This window comes from Bos javanicus, chromosome X (genome assembly GCF_032452875.1).
Source record: "Bos javanicus breed banteng chromosome X, ARS-OSU_banteng_1.0, whole genome shotgun sequence".
NCBI lineage: Eukaryota > Metazoa > Chordata > Mammalia > Artiodactyla > Bovidae > Bos > Bos javanicus.
In genome coordinates this window covers 4165342-4190054 of record NC_083897.1, presented here as the reverse complement: position 1 = coordinate 4190054, position 24713 = coordinate 4165342, and the positions used below count along the sequence as shown (strand labels likewise).

The 24713-nt window shown below is 42.5% G+C and overlaps 1 protein-coding gene across 1 annotated transcript in view; it reads left to right on the top strand.

The window, feature by feature from the left end:
* The window catches only part of LOC133242423 (homeobox protein ESX1-like), a 77011-nt gene extending 74251 nt beyond the window's left edge, over positions 1 to 2760 (top strand). The window contains exon 4 of the mRNA XM_061408579.1: positions 2206 to 2760. Coding sequence (XP_061264563.1) covers positions 2206 to 2589 — 384 coding nt within the window. The 3' untranslated portion in view covers positions 2590 to 2760. The remainder of the gene's footprint in view (positions 1 to 2205) is intronic.
* The last annotated feature ends 21953 nt before the right edge of the window (positions 2761 to 24713 follow it).

Below are 24713 nucleotides of genomic sequence, written 5' to 3'. Positions count from 1 at the left end.
GAGTTTGAGAAAATTGGGCACTATTAATATATTTATTGGAGATACTGCATATATGCAACATTATGAAACTACCCGATGTATGAGTGAATATTATTTTGAGCAATTTCTAATGTCTAAGGATTTTTTTCTGCCCATTTCATATTATTTTCAGGGATTGGTTTTGAAGAATGTCTCCCTGATGGTCCATGGTTCATGGCTCTCAGCCAGTAGCTTACTTGTGTTAATTTGAAGTACTTGCCCATTTACTTAGATGGTAATGACTACTTGGTACCTCCAGGCACAGAAAGTGAATATTTGTTCTTTGAACAGAGTAAGTTGTATCAAGGGAATATTTTTTTAAAGTAGAAAATTAAGAAAAGAAAGAAGAAAAATCTGGAGGGTTTTATTATGTGCTTTGCTGCCGAGCCCCTGTGTGAGGGCAGTGATGGACGCGGGCTGCAGACCTGGTTGGATGGGGGTGTGGGTGGGGGTGGGGATGGGGGTGGGGGGTTTGCTAAGCAAGGCTGGGAGCCTAAGGCCAGGGATTGGGCTCACAGTCAGGTCTGGCCAGGGCTTGAGACGCCCGGGCCTGTGGTCTCTCATGAAGGCAAAGCAAGCTCACTGGGAGAGAAAACCTGGTGACATGCTTCTCCAGGGTTTACATAGTCGTCTCTTAGTGGAGTTCTGAGGGGGAACAGGACCCACAGGAAACAAATAAGGGAAAAGAGAGAATGTTCCCATCTATTTCCAAATTCTATGGCACGAATTTCCCAAAGAAATATTTAATGCACACCTCCCCTTGTTTTCACATACAGCAAGAGTTACTCTATGAAAGCAGTACTGGGAATATGGAAGTAGTAGCCACCAGCACTTCAGTTAGCCAGTTTTGCATTTTGCTTATCTTTATGCAGATTTGATCCCTGGTACACTCTATCCCCCCGCCTCCAAAGTGAGCTTTATTAATGTGGCTCCTTAAGACTACCTATTCATGCATCAGAAGGGCCCAGATACTAAGATGGGAGAGGAAAAATGAGGCGATAGAGAGAGGAGGCCTTTGGTTTCATGTAAAATTTGCAGAGTGAAAACATCCAAAAACATTAAATATGATGTAATTCCAACAAGTGGGATGCTGAGGGAGCAGTGGCACCCACAGCACAGGTTTTTCTTTCAGTTGTTGAAAGTTGGCTCATTTTTCGGTAGGAGCCATTTTGTGAATCCTGACCAACGTGTTTATCAATTCTCTTCCTAATGTGCAGGTTGCATGCTCTTGCCTTAATCCTGAGGGGACAATGAGGCTCTCCTGGTTGAGAGGCAGCGCCTAGAGAGCAGGGCTGTGCTGGGCACGAGAGACTCTGGTCCAAGGTCCTGCAGCCGCACCCAGAGCAGAGGGAGCTGACTGGGTCCTGAGCCTGGGCAAATTTGGAGGGCGGGGCAGGGTGGAGAGTGCAGAGCTGAGAAAGGCAACAGTGGTTGCGTCCTCTCCGCCATCTCTTGGCTGGCCGAGATTTTAAGAATGTTAGTCAATTTGGGCCGAGTTTGTTTCACGGACAGAAGAGCCTGGCAGGCTGCAGTCCATAGGGTCGCCCAGAGTCGGACGGACTGAAGGCACTAAGCAGCAGCAGTCTAAACCTCTCTGATCTGCAGTCTGGTACTGAGGCTGTGTCCAGGGCTTCCACTCCACTGGTGTCAGCAGACGAGCCACAGAGTCCCTGGGCCCCCACGACCAAACCTCACTGGCAACACCAGCTCCGTCTCTATAACCGTCACAGCAGTCCCTGAGGACAGCTTTTATTTACAAACCCAGCCCATGCCTATTGATTATTTACTGTGCACCAAAGATGGGTCATTCAAAATGGGTCCCGTTCCTCTCAGTATGATTTTAAAAGGCACCCACTTTATCATGTGCTCAACTTCCCCCATCACGAAGGTGCGCCTGCCTAGTGAGTGGCGTTAGTGGCAGGAATAGTAATAGGTGGGAGGAGAGACAAGGCGAGAAGCCAGTCCAGAGTCAGGCACATCATCAGTGCTCACTTGCTGGGGGTGGGGGGGCTGATGGGAGGGCCTTTAAGTAAATGTCCTAAAAAATTTTAACCAGAAGGAAATAGCTTCTTCTCCTGGTGTAGTTTCCCATCTTCAAGTCACCAAGATTTCCCTGCTCCGTTTTTTCCTGTCTGACATTAACTGGTCCATGTACTAACCCAGCCCCCTTTTTCTCTCTGACTGGAGGTGTGGTTTAATCATAGAAGGGCCAAGTGGAGGAAATATCAGAGAGCACTGAGGTTCAGAGATGCGCCGCCCCTGCTCCCGGCCCACCGTGTGGTCAGCAACAGGGGTGGACCCTGCAACACCGTCCTCGTTCAGGAGCCGGATTGGGTCTGGGTCCCTCTGGAGCCGATACCCCTGGACGTGATGCCCTTGCCGCCCGTGCCCCCCTTGATGCCACCCGTGCCACCCTTGATGCCCATGCTGCCCTTACCCCCTCTGTTTCTGCCTCCTCTGCCCTGGATTCTACCAGCCTCCATTCACTCCGGCTGCCCTCACGGCCTTGCCTGGTCCCCTACCACCGGTGGCCTTTCTGTAGCCCCGTTTCCTCTTGAATGGTCTCCATGACAGCTTTGTCGAAAGTGCCTTTGAGCCAGATTGAAGTTCCGATACCTCAGCATCAAGCACACAGGGCCTGCCAAGTGCCTGCCATGTGTCTTACATACACATGCTGAGTCACTGACCCACTATTTTAGGGCCCGTTTTCTGTGTTTTCAATAAAGTAGTGAATTCTCTGCATATTTGTTCTGTGTGTCACATGGGGTTAGTGCATCTGATGGAAACTGCTGCTCCACAGTCACCATCAGTAAGCCACACACATCTCTGAAGTTTCCCACGTGCCCAGGAGGGGTGTACCGAGACCCATCCATTCGCTTCCACCCTCATCTCCAACACCCGTCCTTCCCCCACCCTGCACCACTGGGACCACCTAGATGTGCAAGACGGGTCGCTTGGGTCTCCAAGGGAGGAGAGTGTGTTCCAACGCAGGCCTGAGCCACATTCATGGTGATGAGGTCAGAGGCAAGGACCCCAAGGGCCACTTTTACAGGGGCTGCTCATAGGGCTTTATGGAGGAGAGGGAGCTGGGTGTTCATCTGGTTCTCTCCCAGTTCTGTTCACCACCTTCCCTTTTGCGGAGGATATGCGGGGTGGGGTGGGGGCGCAGATGGAAACCACTCCAGCAGCAGGGGGAGTTCCTGGCTCTGTAGAGGAAATGCAAGAGGAAACTCTGTCTAGGCCAGTGTGAGACTTTTCCCCTCTCCCAGAGGTGGAAAACTTAGCCCTCCTTCCCCAGCTCAGAGTTGATCATGTGGCCTTCAGATATATTTTGTCACCTTCAACATCCTGGGGAGAACCTGGGTTCCAGCTAATTTAATACTGCAAAGAAGGCTCTTTGTTGAGTGCTGCCTCAAGCCAGCAGGAGTGGTCCCTGAGCACTGATGTAGGATAATCATATTATTTAAGAGAATCAGGAAGACCTTGCCTTTCTTCTTCAAATGGAATTCCCAGGTAGAAACCACCCAGGAAAGGGTATGTGAGGAGAAGGAGCAGGCCATCAGCCAAGTTCCCCTTGTAGCTGGGGGTTGGGGTGGAGGAGGGGATCATTTGCTGGCAGAGGAAGAGAGTCTTCTCCAGTTGCCTATCCCAGAGGAAGGAGGGACTAAAGAATGGGGAGGGGGAGTGTCCAGGCCCAGAACCCGATGGAACTGGCTCTCTCCAGCCCTTGGCCATGCCAGTTTGCCCAGAGGAATCCCATTAAACTCTGGATTTAAAAATAAGAGCATTGGGACTTCTCTGGTGGTTCAGTGGCTGGGACTCTGCTGTCCCAATGCTGGGGGCCCGGGTGGGAACACTGGTCAAGGAGCTGGATGCCACACCCAGCAACTAAGAGTTCACATGCTGCAACTAAATAGCCTACACGCTGCAATGAAATGGAAGATCTCTCCTGCCACAGCAAAGACCCAGCGCGGAAAAATAAATAAGTAGAATATTTTAAACAGATTATTTCTTCTCTTCAAACAAATAAGAACATTGTGATGGTATCATTGTTTTGTACATATATCCTCCTACTGCTACTGCTGCTAAGACTCTTCAGTCATGTCCAAAGCTGTGTGACCCCACAGACAGCAGCCCACCAGGCTCCCCCGTCTCTGAGATCCTCTAGGCAAGAACACTGGAGTGGGTTGCCATTTCCTTCTCCAATGCACGAAAGTGAAAAGTGAAAGTGAAGTCGCTCAGTCGTGTCCGACTCTTAGAGACCCCATGGACTGCAGCCTACCAGGCTCCATGGGGTTTTCCAGGAAAGAGTACTGGAGTGGGGTGCCATTGTCTTCTCCAGTACATATATCCAAACTTGTAAAAATATATACATTAAATATGTGCATTTTTGTATGTTATATAGCAAGTTGAAATAAATATATAAAACAACAATAAAGTTTTTGGTAAGTCAGTAAGTTTGGTAAGCTGTGGCACATTAGTCACATATAGTAACTTAATCCTTCAAAGAATGACCCACTTGTTCATTTGGTCATTGTGTCTTGACTTTTGATAAAAGGATGGCTTTTGATGAATTCACTTGGAGCCAAATCCAAGACTTCCAAGGCCAAGTCAATGAGGCAGGGTGTTTATTTATGGAAAGGTCCTATTTAGAACCCCCTCCTGGAGCCCTGTGCTCCAACATGAGAAAGAAAAGGCTGGGATTTTATTCTCACATATGAGTGAGAGAAATCATTCTTGATCCTCTCTCCTAAGGGCCTTTCCCAGGTGGCGCTAGGGGTAAAGAACTCTCCCAGAGACATAAGAGACTGGGGTTCCATCCCTGGCTAAGGAAGATGCCCTGGAGGAAGGCATGGCAACCCACTCCAATATTCTTGCCTGGAGAATCCCATGGACAGAGGAACCTACTGGGCTACACTCCATGGCGTCACAGAGAGTTGGACACGACTGAATCGACTTAGCACAGCAGCACACCCTGTCCTTTCCTAGTTCCTTTTCTCCCTTTACCTTCCTGATGAGAGTCTGTTTGGCAGAATGGGTGTGAGAGGTCAAGAGCATGGTCAATTTGGGGTCTCGGTGATGAATGGGGAGAACCACTGCAGATGACTTTTGAGGAGCCCTCTCTTACTAACCCTCAATACCTTAGTGAAGGCATGATGCATACAGAGAGGAACATGGAACCATATATTACCATATGTAAAATAGATAGCCATTGGGAATTTGCTGTATGACTCAGGGAACTCAAACAGGGGCATTGTAACAACCTAGAGGGGTGGGATGGGGAGGGAGGTGGGAAGGAGATTCAAGAGGGAGGGGACATATGTACACCTATGGCTGATTCATGTTGATGTTGGGCAGAAACCAACAGAATCCTGTTAAGCAATTATCCTTCAATGAAAAAATAAATAAATAAATACCTGAGTGGCCATCCAACCTGCAAGCAGCTGCAGCAGAAGCCTCAGAAGAAGTTTATGACTCCCTGTTTCCTAGGGTTTTCAGATGGAAAGTTTGAGTGCTGCTATGGTAACAGCTGAGCTATTTCAAATCCTGAAGATGATGCTGTGAAAGTGCTGCACTCAATGCACCAGCAAATTAGGAAAACTCAGCAGTGGCCACAGGACTGGAACAGGTCAGTTTTCATTCCAATCTCAAAGAAAGGCAACGCAAAAGAATGTTCCAGCTACCACTCAGTTGCACTCATCTCACATGCTAGCAATGTATTTCTCAAAATTCCCCAAGTTAGGCTTCAACAGTATGTGAACTGAGAACCTCCAGATGTTCACGCTGGACTTAGAAAAGGCAGAGGAACTAGAGATCAAATTGCTGACATCCGTGGGATCATAGAAAAACCAAGCAGATTCCAGACAAACATCTACTTCTGTTTTATTGGCTATGCCAAAGCCTTTGACTGTGTGGATCCCATCAAACTGGGGGAAATTCTTCAAGAGATAGGAATACCAGACCACCTTACCTGCTTCCTGAGACATCTGTAGGCAGATCAAGAAGCAACAGTTAGAACCAGACATGGAACAATGAACTGGTTCCAAATTGGGAAACGAGTAGATTGTCACCCTGTTTATTTCACTTATATGCAGAGTACATCCTGCGAAATGCCAGGCTGGATGAATCACAAGCTGGAATCAAGATTGCCAGGAGAAATATCAATAACCTCAAATATGCAGATGACACCACCTCTATGGCTGAAAGTGAAGAGGAACTAAAGAGATTTTTGATGAAAGTGAAAGAGGAGAGTGAAAAAGCGGGCTTAAAACTCAACAATCAAAAAAGGAAGAGCATACCATCACTTCATGGCAAATAGATGGGGAAACAATGGAAACAGTAACAAACTTATCTTTTGGGGCTCAAAAATCACTGCAGATGGTGACTTCAGCCATGAAATTAAAAGACGCTTCCTCCTTGGAAGAAAAGCGCTGACCAACCTAGACAGCATATTAAAAAGCAGAGACATTACTTTGCTGCCAAAGACCTATCTAGTCAAAGCTCTGGTTTTTCCAGTAGTCATATGTGGATGTGAGAGTTGGCCTGTGAAGAAAGCTGAGTACTGAAGAATTGATGCTTTTGAACTGTGATGTTGGAGAAGACTCTTGAGAATCCCTTGGACAGCAAAGAGGTCAAACCAGTCAATCTTAAAGGAAATCAGTCCTGAATATTCATTGGAAGGACTGATGCTGAAGCTGAAGCTCCAATACTTTGGCCACCCGATGGGAAGAATTAACTCATTGGAAAGACCCTGATGCTGGGAAAGATTGAAGGCAGGAGGAGAAGGGGACATCACCGACTTGATGGACATGAATTTGAGCAAGCCCCAGGAGTTCTTGATGGACAGGGAAGCCCGGTTACGGCAGTCCATGAATTGCAACGAGTCCGACTCGACTGAGCAATTAAACAGAACTGATGGCAACAGCAATATCAATCAATGGGAAGTAAAACTCCTCTGCTTCAGTTCATTCAAGGAGGGGAAATTGGAGATAGCTGAGGGAAGGAGGGTGTCGTCAGTTACAGAAACTTACCTGACCTCAGTAACAGGAAGAGTCTAGAGTTGCCTTGGTCAGTTTCCTCCCAGCAAGAGGTTGGTTTGCAGGGTTGTGCCACAAGGAATTACAATGATAAATGTCGCAGCTGGTATGTACTGTATTCTTATGTGCCAGTCACTGGGTTAAGGTCTCAGTATTTATCTAGACGTTTACTTCTCAAAGCACATATTAGTACTTTCACATTAAACTGCAAAAAGAGAGAGAGAGAGAGAGACAGCATTTGCTTTTCCCAAGACAAACCCTGAACCATCCGTGCTTTTAGTTGGTTATTCCTAAATTCTGAGATCAGGGCCTCTGGCTGTGCTTGATGGTTATTTTTTTCTTTTCTTTCTTTCTTTCTTTCTTTTTTTTTTTTTTGTCCATACCCTGTGGCACTCATGATCTTAGCTCCTCAACCAGGAATTGAACCCATGCCCCCTGCAGTGGAAGTGCAGAGTCTTAACCATCGGACCCCCAGGGAAGTACTTTGATGGTTTCTTTTAAAAATATCTTTTATCAAACACACATGAGACACAATATACTATAATGGTTTTCAGCAGAGTCAGGAGTAAGTTACAAAACGTTTCTTTTTGTCAATTTCCTTGCCTCCAAAATGGGGAAAATGACAATGCCTACTGAATATGATTTTTGTGAGGATAATATCAGGTAATTCATTGAAAGATTGAGAATAGTATATGGTACATGGTAATCTTTCTCTATAAGCTTTAGATATTATTTCTCTATTAATATTAGTAGGAAGAGGAGAATGACAAGGTCTTAATTGGTAAAATGAAAAGATTATGACTTCTGTCCAAACCCAGTTTTATTTTACTAATATTACTAGTCTATGAAATCTCCAAGGTTTGGAGCCCCTGCCCTTAACCATGGTGCTTGTATATGGAGTGGCTGGTTTCTCCTGTTAAGACAATGCCTCCGTCCCAACAAAGAAAGGGAAGTGCTTGGCTAAGTGCCATCTCTGAGCTCACTGCCTGGAGGACAGCACACAAACCCAGGACCCACACCGAGACTATGCCGCTGAGCTGACCTGGCGAGGGAGAGGCATGTGGGTGGGGAGGAGGAAGTGTGAGAGGCAGCTGGCTTCACAGGAGGAAGACCAACTCTGGACTCAGAATCAAATCAGAGCTCTGCAATGGACTGGCTCTGTGACTTTGAACAGATTGGTTCAGCTTTCTGAACCTCATCCGTACAATGGGATCTTAATTGTAGTTAGTTCATAGAGCTGAAAAGGAGATGAAGAGATTCACGTGGAGCACTCAGAAGAAAACATGGCAAGCTGTAGGTGTTCAATAAACATTTGCTACCACGAAGATGATGAAGACACTAATACAGCAGACAGAACAAAGAAGTAGAGGGATAAAAAGAGCCCACTGCTTCCCAGAAGGGGGAGAATTTTCTCAGTGCCACAAGGACCGATGTGTCTTGAGCTCTCCCTCACTAGGGTCAATGCCAGGCAGCCAAGAAAGAAGGAGGATTTGCATGGCCCCTCACTGATGAGCACACGCACTCCAGAGCTATGAATACTGCTGATGCTGGAGACTGGCCTCAGTTCCGCTCACTTGCCTGAATCCCACAAAGCCCGTCAGATCAATTGCTATGAACCTCTGGTGCCACAGCAGGCCCCAAACCAGAATTTTCCCCTCTTCCTGGCCACAGAATGAAAAAAAAATTGTTACTGAAGAAGTGGCAAAAGTTGGGCTTTCCCTGATAGCTCAGTTGGTAAAGAAAATCCACCTGCAGTGCAGAAGACCCAAGACCGAGTTCTAGATCAGGAAGATAACTTGGAGACGGGATAGGCTGCCCATACCAATATTCATGGGCTTCCCTGGTGGCTCAGGTGGTAAAGAAGCTGTCTGCAATGTGGGAGGCTGGTTATGATCCCTGGTTGGGAAGATCCCTTGGAGGAGGGCATGGCAACCCACTCCAGTATTCTAGCCTGGAGGATCCCCATGGACAGAGGAGCCTGAGGGGCTTGTAAAGGGCCGGACTGAGCAACTCAGCACAGCACAGACCAACGGAAAGAATAACCTACAAATGGTATTCAGGTGACCTCTTCTAGACAATCTGGGCAAGGGCTTTCCCAAAGACATCTCTGGGTCTACTCACTCAATCCCGGGGCCTCAAGGGAGATTCATGGGCTATCCCCGCTAAGGAACTCTAATCTGGGGTCAGGAAGCAGATTATGAGGAACCTGACAGAGTCCCACTAGAGTCTGCATGGTGATGGCCCTGGATTTCACCTTTGCTGGTGAATCTGCAGATGAACCAGGGAGCCCCAGTGTCTTAGTCAGCTCAGGACAGTTACTGGCCTCTTATTGGCCCTTGGTGGACACTGTGCACATGATTCATGGCTGTGAAGTAATCTTTTAAAAAATATTTACTTATTTGGCTATGTCAGGTCTTAGTTGCGGCATGTGGGATAATTCATTAAGGCACACGGGCTCTGTAGTTGTGGGCGCATGTGGCTAAGTAGCTCCGAGCCATGTAGGATCTTAGTTCCCTGACCAGAGATCAAAGCTGCATCCCCTGCATTCGAAAGTGGATTCTTAACCACCGGACCACCAGAGAAGACCATAAGTAATCTTAAGACCATATATTTTCTTTGTCCTTACTGATTCTTGTTTTTCATTAAATGATACAGAGCACGTAAAATATGCAGGACATGCTTAGTAGAGTTATGTAACATACTTTATTTTTTTAAGATAATTGAAATTGAGTTCTTTTCCCCCAAAATCTAACAGACAATGCCCTTGTCAACAAAGTTTATTAAGTATAGATAAATAGGCTCATCGATACATCATCTTTCACCTATTAATTACTTTCTTAAAGCCTCTGTGCCTCAGTTTCCTCATATATAAAATGGGAATGTTGATAACACTTTACTCGTAGATTTTCTTTTTGATTAAATAAAGAGAACCATGCAAAATAACCAGGACATTGCTTAGAAGATCTAAGCAACTCAAATTTTTTTTTTTAATACAGAGAACTAAATTGGGTTTTTCCTCCAACAATCTAGCCAGACAATACCCTTTCCCACACAGCTTACTAAATAGATAAACACGCTCAACAAAAAGCACATATTTCCCTAACTAGTAACGACAGTAATGTCTTTGTGTCTCAATGTCCTCATCTATAAAATGGGACTGCTGATAACACCTTCCTCGTGCATTTTCTTTCTACTTAAATTAAGGCGAGCATGTAAAACCCTGGGGACATACTTAGTAGAGTAACATACTTCATTTGGGTTTTTTTTTAATAGAATAGAAATCAAGTTTTTTTCCAACAAAGTTTACTAAATATGGTTAGCAAAAGCATCTCTCTCACTTGCTAGCAATTTCATTAATGCCTCAGCTTCCTGAAGTATAAATGGGAATATTGACAACAATTTCCTCGTAGATTTTGTTTTCAATTAAATGAAGCAGACCATCGAAAACACCGAGGACACTGCTTAGCAGTCTAAGTAACATACTTTGTTTTTGTTTTTGTTTTTTTCTTTCAAAAGAATGGGTTGAAATCAAGATTTTTCCCCAATATTCTGGACTGACAATGCACTTTCCCACAAAGTTTCCTAAGTATAGATCTCTACACTCACCAAAAAGCATCTCTTTCACTTTCTAGTAACTTCATTAATACCTCTGGGCCTCAGTTTCCTCATCTATAAAATGGGAACATTGATTACACCTTCTGTGTAGTTTTTCTTTGAATTAAATGCAGGCAAGCAGTAAAACAAGACAGACTTTGCTTGGTAGATCTAAGTATCATACCTAATTTTGTTTTTTATTCTAATAGATGGAGTTGACATTGAGCTTTTTTCACCAACAATCTACAGACAGTGCCATTTCTGCAAATTTTACTGTGTCCATAAATACGCTCACCATAAAGCATCTCGTTCACTTATTAGTAACTTCCTGAATGGCTCTGTGCCTCAGTTTACTCATCTACAAAATGGGAGTGCTCTTTGTTTTTAATTAAATGAAACAGAGCATATGACACATCCAGGATATTACTTAATAGATCTAAGTAAAATACTTCATTTCTTTTTTTTAGAAGAGAGTTGAAATTGAGTTTTTTTCTCCAACAATCTAGATAGACAATGCCCTTTTCCACAAAGTTGATTGAGTGTAGATAAATACACTCTCAAAGACATCATCCGTTTCACTTCTTGTAGCTGCATTCGTGCCTCTGTGCCTCAGTTTCCTCATATGTAAAATGGGAGTATTGACAACACCTTCCTCGTAGATTTTCTTTTGAATTAAATGAAGCTTAATGTGTAAAACACCCACCATTGCTTAGGAGATCTAACTAACACACATAATATTGTGTTTTTTCTTTTCTTTTAAGAGTGTTAAAATCTTTATTTTTACCCGACAGCCTTGTAGATTTTCTTTTATCTTACTGATTCTTGTTTTTCATTAAATGAAACACAGCACGTAAAATATGCAGGACATGCTTAGTAGAGTTAAGTAACATACTTAATTATTTTAAGAGAATTGAAATTGAGTTTTTTCCCCCAAAAAATCTAACAGACAATGCCCTTGTCAACAAAGTTTATTAAGTATAGATAAATAGGCTCACCAATACATCATCTTTCACCTACTAATTACTTGCTTAAAGCCTCTGCACCTCAGTATCCTCATATATAACTGAGCTCAACATTATGTTGAGCTGACTCTACATGACTTTTTATCTTTCACTTCTGGAAATGTGTAACTCAGGGTATAAAAGCTCCCTTTAAAAATAAAGCTGCAGAAATGGCTTCATCAGAGCTTGGCCTCCCCGTGTCATTCTTTCTCTCTTTCTTTCTCTCTCTTTCTCTCTCTCTCTTTTTTTTCAGGCTGATTCCCTGGAGCACAGAGGCTCTCTGAGTTCACTTTTCTGCCCGGGCTTCTAAGACCCAATTGAAAAAGCGCTCTGTGTCTTCACTCCAGAGAAAAGGCGCTCTGCGTCTTCGCCCCACATTGGGCGCCAAAGAATATCAGCCTCTTTCTCTCCCCTTTTACTTTCATCTCTCTCGCTGACGCCGTTCATCCTGAGGGTATCCCTAGATCTTCCTCGGGCTTTACCCCAGTAAGCGGCGCCCGAATAGGGACCCGAAGGTAAGTCTCCCCATTGTCCAGTTTTCGGGATGGCTAGGACCCCACTCAGGGTGCTGCAGACCCCTCCCCCCCTCCCCCCCCCCCCCGCATAAGTTAGGTAGGGTGAGGAAGAGTGGATAGTGAAATCTTTTTGCATAGACAGAAGTAAAAGAGACAAAAAATCACTGACACAGGTAAAAACGAGTCAGAAGAACGACAACTCTTTATAGGAATAATCTTGCAATTGTTAAATAAAAGAAGAATTAAAGTTAAGAAAGCTAGTATTCAATCCTTTTTTACATTTGTACAAGAACAATGTCTTTGGTTTCCAGAAGAGGGCACTGTTAACCTAGATACCTGGGAAAACGTAGGGAAACAGCTAAAAACTTGTCCTTTGGTTTATAGCTTTCCAATTTTATTAAACACTTAATAAATATACTGGCATTTATATATATTCAATATATATATTAAACAAATATATAGATATTTGATATTCATATATACAAAAATGTAAATGCATTTACATTTTCTAAATGTATTTGGTGTATATATAAAGTATTACTTTATGTATAATAGTATACATAGTATATTTATGGGTTAGTAGATGTATACTAAAAAATTTTATGCTTGGTATTATATAATATATATATAATTAATACCATTATATATAATAATCCATTATATATGTTATACATACTTACACAACATATATGTTAAATATCTTATACATAACAACATATATGTATATGGGTGTATATATAACATGTATTTTATACGTTGTATATGTATATATATATACATATATGTTATATATATATAAACATTATATGTATTTAATATGTGTATGTATGGGTATCAGATCAGATCAGTCGCTCAGTCGTGTCTGACTCTTTGCGACCCCATGGACCGCAGCATGCCAGGCCTCCCTGTCCATCACCAACTCCCAGAATTTAATCAAACTCATGTCCATTGAGTCGGTGATGCCATCCAACCATCTCATCCTCTGTTGTCCCCTTCTCCTCCTGCCTTCAATCTTTCCCAGCATCAGAGTCTTTTCAAATGAGTCAGTTCTTCACAGCAGATGGCCAAAGTATTAGAGTTTCAGCTTCAACATCAGTCCCTCCAATGAGCACTCAGGACTGATCTCCTTTAGGGTGGACTGGTTGGATCTCATCACAGTCCAAGAGACTCTCAAGAGTCTTCTCAAGACCACAGTTCAAAAGCATCAATTCTTCGGCACTCAGCTTTCTTTATAGTCCAACTCTCACATCCATACATGACTACTGGAAAAACCATAGCCTTGACTAGATGGACCTTTGTTGACAAATTAATGTCTCTGCTTTTTTTTAAATAAATTTATTTATTTTAATTGGAGGATAATTACTTTACAATATTGTATTGGTTTTGCCATACATTGACATGAATCCGCTCTGGGTGTACATGTGTTCCCCATCCTGAACGCCCCTCCCTCCTCCCTCCCCATCCCATCCCTCTGGGTCATCCCAGTACACCAGCGAGAATACAGGGGACAACCCTGGTGGTACAGTGGATAAGAGTCTGCCTGCCAATGCATGGGATGTGGGTTCAATCTCTGCTCTGAGAGGATTCTACAGGCCGCAAGGCAACTAAACCTGTGTGCAACAATTACTGAAGCCCTAATGCTCTAGGGCCCAAGAGCCACAACTACTGGGCCTGAGTGCTGCAACCACTGAAGCCTGTGCACCTAGAGTCCATGCTTCAGAACAAGCCACTACAATGACATGCCTGAGCACCACAACGAACAGTAGCCCCACTCACCACAACTAGAAAAAGCCTTTCCGGCAGCAACAAAGACTCAATGCCACCAATAAATAAATACATAAAAATCATTTTTTAAGTATAGTATAGTAAATATCAATATATTTAAATAATACAGGAGGCTGAGTTATGTTTTAATTACAGACAAACAACAACTATATTTCTGGATAAGAATTTCCCATGCAATATAGGAGACATACTAAAATATTGTTCGTTATTTATTTAAAAATCAAATATATAAAGTTGCAGGATATAAAATTAACACAGAGAAATCCCTTGCATTCCTATACACTAACAATGAGAAAACAGAAAGAGAAATTAAGGAAACAATTCCATTCACCATTGCAACGAAAAGAATAAAATACTTAGGAATATATCTACCTAAAGAAAAAAAAGACCTATATATATAAAACCATAAAACACTGGTGAAAGAAATCAAAGAGGACACAAATAGATGGAGAAATATACCATGTTCATGGATTGGAAGAATCAAAATAGTGAAAATGAGTATACTACCCAAAGCAATCTTTAGATTCAATGCAGTCCCTATCAAAGTACCAACAGTGTTTTCCACAGAGCTAGAACAAATACTTTCACAATTTGTATGGAAATACAAAAAACCTCAAATAGCCAAAGCAATCTTGAGAAAGAAGAATGGAACTGGAGGAATCAACCTGCCTGACTTCAGTCTCTACTACAAAGCCACAGTCTTCAGGACAGTATGGTACTGGCACAAAGGCAGAAATATAGATCAGTGGAACAAAATAGAAAGCCCAGAGATAAATCCATGCACCTGTGGACACCTTATCTTTGACAAAGAAGGCAAGAATATACAATGGAGAAAATACAATCTCTTCAACAAGTGGTGCTGGGAAAACTGGTCAACCACTTGTAAAAGAATGAAACTAGAACACTTTCTAACACCATACACAAAAATAAACTCAAGGTGGGGCGGTCCTAAGATGGCGGAGGAATAGGACGGGGAGACCACTTTCTCCCCGACAAATTCATCAGAAGAACATTTAACGCTGAGTAAATTCCACAAAACAACTTCTGAATGCTGGCAGAGGACATCAGACACCCAGAAAAGCAGCCTATTGTCTTCAAAAGGAGGTAGGAAAAAATATAAAAGATAAAAAGAGAGACAAAAGAGGTAAGGACAGAGATCTGTCCTGGGAAGGGAGTCTTAAAAAAGTGAGAAGTTTCCAAACACCAGGAAACACTCTCACTGGCGAGTCTGTGACGAGCCTTGGAACCTCAGAGGGCAACATAACCATGAAGGAGAAATAAATAAATAATTAAAACCCACAGAGTACGTGCCCAAAGGTAACTCCCAGCAGAGAAGCAGCGCAGCCGCCTGCATCCACCGCTAGCAAGTGGGGTCTGGGCAGGGAAGCGCGGGCTGCATTGCTTAGGGTAAGGACCAGGCCTGAATGCCCCGAGGGCAATCTGAGGGAACTAACTTGGGCTAGCAAACCAGACTGTGGGATAGCTACCCCGCAAAAAGCCCTAACCTAAGACACCGGCAGGCCCACTCACAGAACAAAGGACTGAGCAAAGCTAGCCAGCTGCAAACCGGCCCATCCCCGGCCGAAGACAGGCAGTTGGGGGCAGCCAGAGTCAGAAAGGGGCAGTCGCGGCCTCAGAGAGGCATCATCTACCAAACTGCAAGCAGGCTTCTTTGCTAATCAAGACTTCTTGGAATTCATCCGCCTGAGAAGGTGTGCCGGTTGTATACCCAGAAAACCGAGCGGCAGGGACAGGGGAGACGATAAGTCACAGAGACTGCACTCGCCAAACACCTGGTCACCTGTGCTGCTCAGACCTGGAAAGGGCACAAAACTCAGGCCCAACCGAGTCTGCGCCTTTGAGGAGTACCTGAATACCTGAACCTGAGCGTCTTAGACCTGGGAAGTGCATACAATCCAGGGCTGACCTCAGACAGTTCCTGGCAGAGTAACCTAGATCCTAAGCAGTGTAGACAGGGAAAGCACACATGCCATGAACGGGGGCAAACCCAGTGCAGCTGAAACATTGCAAGCACTCCCCACACACGCCAGTGTTACTTGTTTGCAGTGTCCCTCCCTCCCCACAGCACGACTGAACAAGTGAGCCTAAAAAAGTGTCCACCACTGCCCCCTTGTGACAGGGCGGAAATCAGACACTGAAGAGACCAGCAAACAGAAGAAGCTAAAACAGAGGGAACCACCTTGGAAGTGACAGATGGAGAAGTCTTGAGGTTACTGTAAGAATAAGACTGAAAACCAGAGGCAGGAGGCTTAAGTCCAAATCCTGAGAACACCAGAGAACTCCTGAATCCAGGGAACATTAATCGATAGGAGCTCATCAAACGCCTCCATACCTACACTGATACCAAGCACCACCCAAGGGCCAACAAGTTCCAGAGCAAAACATACCATGCAAGTTCTCCAGAAACACAGGAACATAACTCTGAGCCTCAATATACAGGCTGCCCAAAGTCACACCAAACCCACTGACATCTCAAAACTCACTACTGGACACTTCATTGCACTCCAGAGAGAAGAAATCCAGCTCCACCCACCAGAACACCGACACAAGCTTCCTTAACCAGGAAACCTTGACAAGCCACCCATCCAACCCCACCCATAGCAAGGAAACTCCACAATAAAGAGAACTCCACAAACTGCCAGAATACAGAAAGGCCACCCCAAACACAGCAATATAAACAGGATGAAGAGACAGAGGAATACCCAGCAGGTAAAGGAACAGGATAAATGTCCACCAAACCAAACAAAAAAGGAAGAGACAGGGAATCTACCTGATAAAGAATTCTTAATAATGATAGTGAAAATGATCCAAAATCTTGAAAACAAAATGGAGTTACAGATAAATAGCCTGGAGACAAGGATTGAGAAGATGCAAGAAAGGTTTAACAAGGACCTAGAAGAAATAAAGAGTCAATATATCATTAATAATGCAATAAATGAGATAAAAAACACTCTGGATGGAACCAACAGTAAAATAGTGGAGGCAGAAGATAGGATAAGTGAGGTAGAAGATAGAATGGTAGAAATAAATGAAACAGAGAGGAAAAAGGGAAAACGAATTAAAAGAAATGAGGACAATCTCAGAGACCTCTGGGACAAAGTTAAATGCCCCAACATTCGAATCATAGGAGTTCCAGAAGAAGAAGACAAAAAGAAAGACCATGAAAAAATACCTGAGGAGATGATAGTTGAAAACTCCCCTAAAATGGGGAAGGAAATAATCACGGGGAAGGAAATAATCACCCAAGTCCAAGAAACCCAGAGAGTCCCAAACAGGATAAACCCAAGGCAAAACACCCCAAGACACATATTAATCAAATTAACAAAGATCAAACACAAAGAACAAATATTAAAAGCATCAAGGGAAAAACAACAAATAACACACAAGGGGATTCCCATAAGGATAACAGCTGATGGTTCAATAGAAAATCTTCAGGCCAGAAGGGAACAGCAGGACATACTTAAAGTGATGAAAGAAAATAACCTACAGCCCAGATTACTGTACCCAGCAAGGATCTCATTCAAATATGAAGGAGAAATCAACAAGCAAAAGCTGAGAGAATTCAGCACCACCAAACCAGCTCTCCAACAAATGTTAAAGGATATTCTCTAGACAGGAAACACAGAAAGGCTGTATAAACTTGAACCCAAAACAATAAAGTAAGTAAATGGCAATGGGATCATACTTATCAATAATTACCTTAAATGTAAATGGGTTGAATGCCCCAACCAAAAGACAAAGACTGGCTGAATGGATACAAAAACAAGACCCCTACATATGTTGTCTACAAGAGACCCACCTCGAAATAAGGGACACATACAGACTGAAAGTGAAGGGCTGGAAAAGGATATTTCGTGCAAATATAGACCAAAAGAAAGCAAGAGGAGCAATACTCATATCAGATAAAATAGACTTTAAAACAAAGGCTGTGGAAAGAGACAAACATGGACACTACATAATGATCAAAGGATTAATCCAAGAAGAAGATATAACAATTATAAATATATATGCACCCAACATAAGAGCACCACAATATGTAAGAAAAATGCTAACAAGTATATTTAAAAAATAAGGACCAGCATTGTGGATTTTCTAAAAGTCATAAATTATTTTGATATTTTTAAGTAATGCAATAACCACATGTTTAATATGAATAAAATATGACTAAAAAATAAAAATAAATAAAAGGGGAAAAAAACAATAACACAATAATAGTGGGAGAATTTAAAAGCCCACTCACACCTATGGATAGATCAACTAAACAGAAAATTAACAAGGAAACACAAACTTTAAATGATACAATAGACCAGTTAGACCTAATTGATATCTATAGGACATTTCACCCCAAAACAATGAATTTCACCTTTTTCTCAAGTGCACACGGAACCTTCTCCAGGATAGATCACATCCTGGGCAATAAATCTAGCCTTGGTAAATTCAAAAAGATTGAAATCATTCCAAGCATCTTTTCTGACCACAATGCAGTAAGATTAGATGTCAATTACAGGAGAAAAACTAGTAAAAATTCCAACATATGGAGGCTGAACAACACGCTGCTGAATAACCAACAAATCACAGAAGAAATTTAAAAAAATCAAAATATGCATAGAAATGAATGAAAATGAAAACACAACAACCCAAAACCTGTGGGACATGATAAAAGCAGTCCTAAGGGGACAGTTCATAGCAATACAGGCACACCTCAAGAAACAAGAAAAAAGTCAAATAAATAATCTAACTCTACACCTAAAGCAACTAGAAAAGGAAGAAATGAAGAACCCCAGGGTTAGTAGAAGGAAAGAAATCTTAAAAATTAGGGCAGAAATAAATGCAAAAGAAACAAAAGAGACCATAGCAAAAATCAACAAAGCCAAAAGCTGGTTCTTTGAAAGGATAAATAAAATTGACAAACCATTAGCCAGACTCATCAAGAAACAAAGGGAGAAAGAAAAAAGAAAGGGAGAAAAATCAAATTAATAAAATTAGAAATGAAAATGGAGAGATCACAACAGACAACACAGAAATACAAAGGATCTTAAGAGACTACTATCAGCAATCATATGCCAATAAAATGGACAACTTGGAAGAAATGGACAAATTCTTAGAAAAGTACAACTTTCCAAAACTGAACCAGGAAGAAATAGAAAATCTTAAGAGACCCATCACAACCACAGAAATAGAAACTGTAATCAGAAATCTTCCAGCAAACAAAAGCCCAGGTCCAGATGGCTTCACAGCTGAATTCTACCAAAAATTTAGAGAAGAGTTAACACCTATTCTACTCAAACTCTTCCAGAAAATTGCAGAGGAAGGTAAACTTCCAAACTCATTCAATGAGGCCACCATCACCCTAATACCAAAACCTGACAAAGGTACCACAAAAAAAGGAAACTACAGGCCAATATCACTGATGAACATAGATGCAAAAATCCTTAACAAAATTCTAGCAATCAGAATCCAACAACACATTAAAAAGATCACGCATCATGACCAAGTGGGCTTTATCCCAGGGATGCAAGGATTCTTCAATATCTGCAAACCAATCAATGTAATACAATACATTAAAAAATTGAAAAATAAAAGCCATGTGATAATCTCAATAGATGCAGAGAAAGCCTTTGACAAAATTCAACATCCATTTATGAAAAAACCCTCCAGAAAACAGGAATAGAAGGAACATACCTCAACATAACAAAAGCTATATATCACAAACGCACAGCAAACATTTTCCTCAATGGTGAAAAATAGATAGCATTTCCCCTAAACACAGGAACAAGACAAGGGTGCCCACTCTCACCACTACTATTCAACATAGTTTTCAAAGATTTGGCCACAGCAATGAGAGAGAAAAAGAAATAAAAGGAATCCACATTGGAAAAGAAGAAGTAAAACTCTCACTGTTTGCAGAGGACATGATCCTTTACATAGAAGACCCTAAAGACTCCATCAGAAAATTACTAGAGCTAATCAATGAATATAGTAAAGTTGCAGGATACAAAATCAACACACAGAAGTCCCTTGCATTCCTATACACTAATAATGAGAAAATAGAAAGAGAAATTAAGGAAACAATTCCATTCACCATTTCAACGAAAAGAATAAAATACTTAGGAATATATCTACCTAAAGAAAGAAAAGACCTATATATAGAAAACTATAAAACACTGATGAAAGAAATCAAAGAAGACACAAATAGATGCAGAAATATACCGTGTTCATGGATCAGAAGAATCAATATACTGAAAATGAGTATATTTCCCAAGGCAATCTATAGAGTCAATGCAATCCCTATCAAGCTACCAACGGTATTTTTCAGAGACCTATAACAAATAATTTCACAATTTGTATGGAAATACAAAAAAGCTCAAATAGCATCAGCAATCATGAGAAAGAAGAATGGAACTGGAGGAATCAACCTGACTTCAGTCTCTACTACAAAGCCACAGTCATCAAGACAGTATGGTACTGGAACAAAGACAGAAATATACATCAATGGAACAAAATAGCCCAGAGATAAATCCACGAACCTATGGACACCTTAACTTTCATAAAGGAGGCAAGAATATACAATTAAGAAAAGACAATCTCTGTAACAAGTGGTTCTGGGAAAACTGGTAAACCAATTGTAAAAGAATGAAACTAGAACACTTTCTAACACCATGAACAAAAATAAACTCAAAATGGATTAAAGATCTAAAGGTAAGACCAGAAACTATAAAGCTCCCAGAGGAGAACATAGGAAAAACACTCTCCGATAAAATCACAGCAGGATCCTCTATGACACATCACCCAGAATATTGGAAATAAAAGCAAAAATAAACAAATGGGACCTAATTAAAATTAAAACCTTCTGCACAACAAAGGATACTATAAGAAAGGTGAGAGACAGCCTTCAGAATGGGAGAAAATAATAGCAAATGAAGAAACTGACAGAGAATTAACCTAAAAAATAAACAAGCAACTCCTGCAGCTCAATTCCACAAAAATAAACAACCCAATCAAAAAATGGGCCAAAGAACTAAACAAATATATTCCCAGAGAAGACATACAGATGGCTAAGAAACACATGAAAAAATGCTCAACATCATTCATAATCAGAGAAATGCAAATCAAAACCACAATAAGGTACCATTTCATGCCAGTCAGAATGGCTGCTATCCAAAAGTCTACAAGCAATAAATGCTGGAGAGGGTGCAGAGAAAAGGGAACCCTCCTGCACTGTTGGTGGGAATGCAAACTAGTACAGCCACCATGGAGAACAGTGTGGAGATTCCTTAAAACACTGGAAATAGAACTGCCATACGACCCAGCAATGCCACTTCTGGGCAGACACACCGAGGAAACCAGAATTGAAAGAGACACGTGTACCCCAATGTTCATCACAGCACTGTTTACAATAGACAGGACATGGAAGGATCCTAGATGTACATCAGCAGACGAATGGATAAGAAAGCTGTGGTACATATACACAATGGAGTATTGCTCAGCCATTAAAAAGAATACATTTGAATCAGTTCTAATGAGGTGGATGAAACTGGACCCTATTATACAGACTGAAGTAAGCCAGAAAGAAAAAGACAAATACAGTATGCTGCTAAGTCACTTCAGTCGTATCCGACTCTGTGCGACTCCATGGACGGCAGCCCAACAGGCTCCCCCGTCCCTGGGGTTCTCCAGGCAAGAACACTGGAGTGGGTTGCCATTTCCTTCTCCAATGCATGAAAGTGAAAAGTGAAAGTGAAGTCGCTCAGTTGTGTCCGACCGTCAGCGACCCCATGGACTGCAGCCTTCCAGGCTCCTCCGTCCATGGGATTTTCCAGGCAAGAGTACTGGAGTGGGTTGCCATTGCCTTCTCCAAAATACAGTATAATAACACATAAATATGCAATTTAGAAAGATGGTAACGATAACCCTATATGCGAGACAGCAAAAGAGACACAGATGTAAAGAACAGTCTTTTGGACTCTGTGAGAGAGGGTGAGTGTGGGATGATTTGGGAGCATGGCATTGAAACATGTATATTATCATATGTGAAATGAATCACCAGTCCAGGTTCGATGCATGATACAGGATGTTCGGCGCTGGTGCACCGGCATGACCCAGAGGAATGGGATGGGGAGGCGGGTGGGAGGGGGTTTCAGGATGGGGAACACATGTACACCCAGAGCGGATTCATGTCAATGTATGGCAAAACCAATCCAATATTGTAAAGTAATTAGCCTCCAATTAAAATAAATTTATATTAAAAAATCGAAAATAAACTCACAATGCATTAAAGATCTAAACGTAAGACCAGAAACTATAAAACTCCTAGAGGAGAACATAGGCAAAACACTCTCCCACATAAATCACAGCAGGATCCTCTATGACCCACCTCTCAGAATATTAGAAATAAAGGCAAAAATAAACAAATGGGACCTAACTAAAATTAAAAGCTTCTGCACAACAAAGCAAACTGTAAGCAAGTAATAGCACATTCCTCCAAGAAAAACAAAGATTTTAGGCATGACAGTTTTCAGTTTGGGAGTCTTAAGTAGGTGTTTAGTTGTTTATAGCTCTCTCCAGTGACATATTTACATAGGTACCACTAATTACCTACGTTTAAATAATTTCTTCCAGAAGAAATATTAATTAAAGAATGTTTTCAACATCCTGACTTCAAGTAGGTTTCTAGTTGTCTCTAGTTATTCCTAGATAGGTAGTTACCTAGGTGCCACAAATTGTCTATAGTCCTAACTTATTTGCCCTATTAGAAATATGATTTTGGCTTCGACGAAAATGGGTTTTCCAGCTTCCTGCCTTCACCTACTTAGTCTAGCTACAGGTAGTTATCTCTATAGAAATCTCACCTAGGTGAGTTTATTTAGAGGGCTGCATCCACATTACAAAAAGCTGTCACACGACCTGAATTGTAACGGGTATCCTAGCTAGGCTAAGGAACACCAGGATCATAACCGTTAGAGATTTCTCAGGTTATAACTAACCCCAAGCCCAAACTGTTCATTGTAGGTGAGGTGAGTAGGGTGGAGAACAAGAGTTCTGGAAGATGGTCCCAAACAAAGGAAGAGAGACAAGGGGAAAGAGGAGGGTGAGAAGGGGAAAGGTGGGCGCCAAGGAGGGGGCTGCTGCTGCTGCTGCTAAGTCACTTCAGTCGTGTCCGACTCTGTGCGACCCCATAGATGGCAGCCCACCAGGCTACCAGGCTCCCCCGTCCCTGGGATTCTCCAGGCAAGAACACTAGAGTGGGTTGCCATTTCCTTCTCCAATGCATGAAAGTGAAAGTGGAAAAGGGAGGGCCACGTGCAGTGTTCTACATTTGCCCTCTGACGTAGGTTAGTACAACTTTCGATTACTTGTTGCATTTGCAAGAACAGGCTGGATTTCTCGCAGCAGGCATCCGAGCACACTGTGTGCTCTGCAAATACAGCCCCAAGTTCCTGCCCCCCCAGTACCCCCCAGGGAACGAGACAGGCTCTGCTTTTAGTGCCTTATTGCAAAAACCCAGCAAGTAGTCTCACACCTAATCTTTCCGTCTGAATCACTAGCCCGTTTCGTGGACCTTGAGAGCGAATGGAACAGAATCACAGTCCCATCCATTAATTACCAACTTCTCAGAGGGGAGTCATGATCAGAGCTCACGCGACAAGGGGGGACGACTGTCGTCTCTGCCGGCTGGGGTTGCTGGGGCCCCACGGTTTCTCCGGTCTCATCTCTGCGTCTCCCGCTCCTGGGGCGGGGGGCGGGGGGGGAGCGCAGGGAGTGGGGCACGGGGAGGGGGGCGGGGGGGATGGGGCAGGGCGGGGAGTGGGTTGGGGAGGAACTAATGGCAGCAAGCCTGAGCCCATCGAGGGCCAGGTGGAGAGATGTTCTCCCAACATATTTCCCAGGCTCCCTGCACGCCTCATTGAGGTCTCATTCCCAACCCCCTCTCCCGTCCCAACTCAGCTCGCAAATCAGGAGAAGCCCCTAGTTCAGGACTCTACAATATTGTAAAGTAGTTAGCCTCCAATTAAAATAAATCAATTTATATTAAAAAAATAAACTCAAAATGAATTAAAGATCTAAATGTAAGATTGGAAACTATAAAACTCCTAGAGTAGAACATAGGCAAAACACTCTCCCACATAAATCATAGCAGGATCCTCTATGACCCACCTCCCAGAATATTGGAAATAAAAGCAAAAATAAACAAATGGGACCTAATTAAAATTAAAACCTTCTGCACAACAAAGGAAACTATAAGCAAGGTGAAAAGACAGCCTTCAGAATGGGAGAAAATAATAGTAAATGAAGCAACTGACAAAACATTAACCTCAAAAATATACAAGCAATGCCTGCAGCTCAATTCCAGAAAAATAAACGACCCAATCAAAAAATGGGCCAAAGAACTAAACAGACATTTCCACAAAGAAGACACACACATGCCTAACAAACCATGAAAAGATGCTCAACATCACTCATTATCAGAGAAACACAAATCAAAACCACAATGAGGTACCATTTCATGCCAGTCAGAATGGCTGCTATCCAAAAGTCTACAAGCAAAAAATGCTGGAGAGGGTGTGGAGAAAAGGGAACCCTCCTACACTGTTGGTGGGAATGCAAACTAGTACAGCCACCATGGAGAACTAGTGTGGAGATTCCTTAAAACACTGGAAATAGAACTGCCATACGACCCAGCAATGCCACTTCTGGGCAGACACACCGAGGAAACCAGAATTGAAAGAGACAGGTGTACCCCA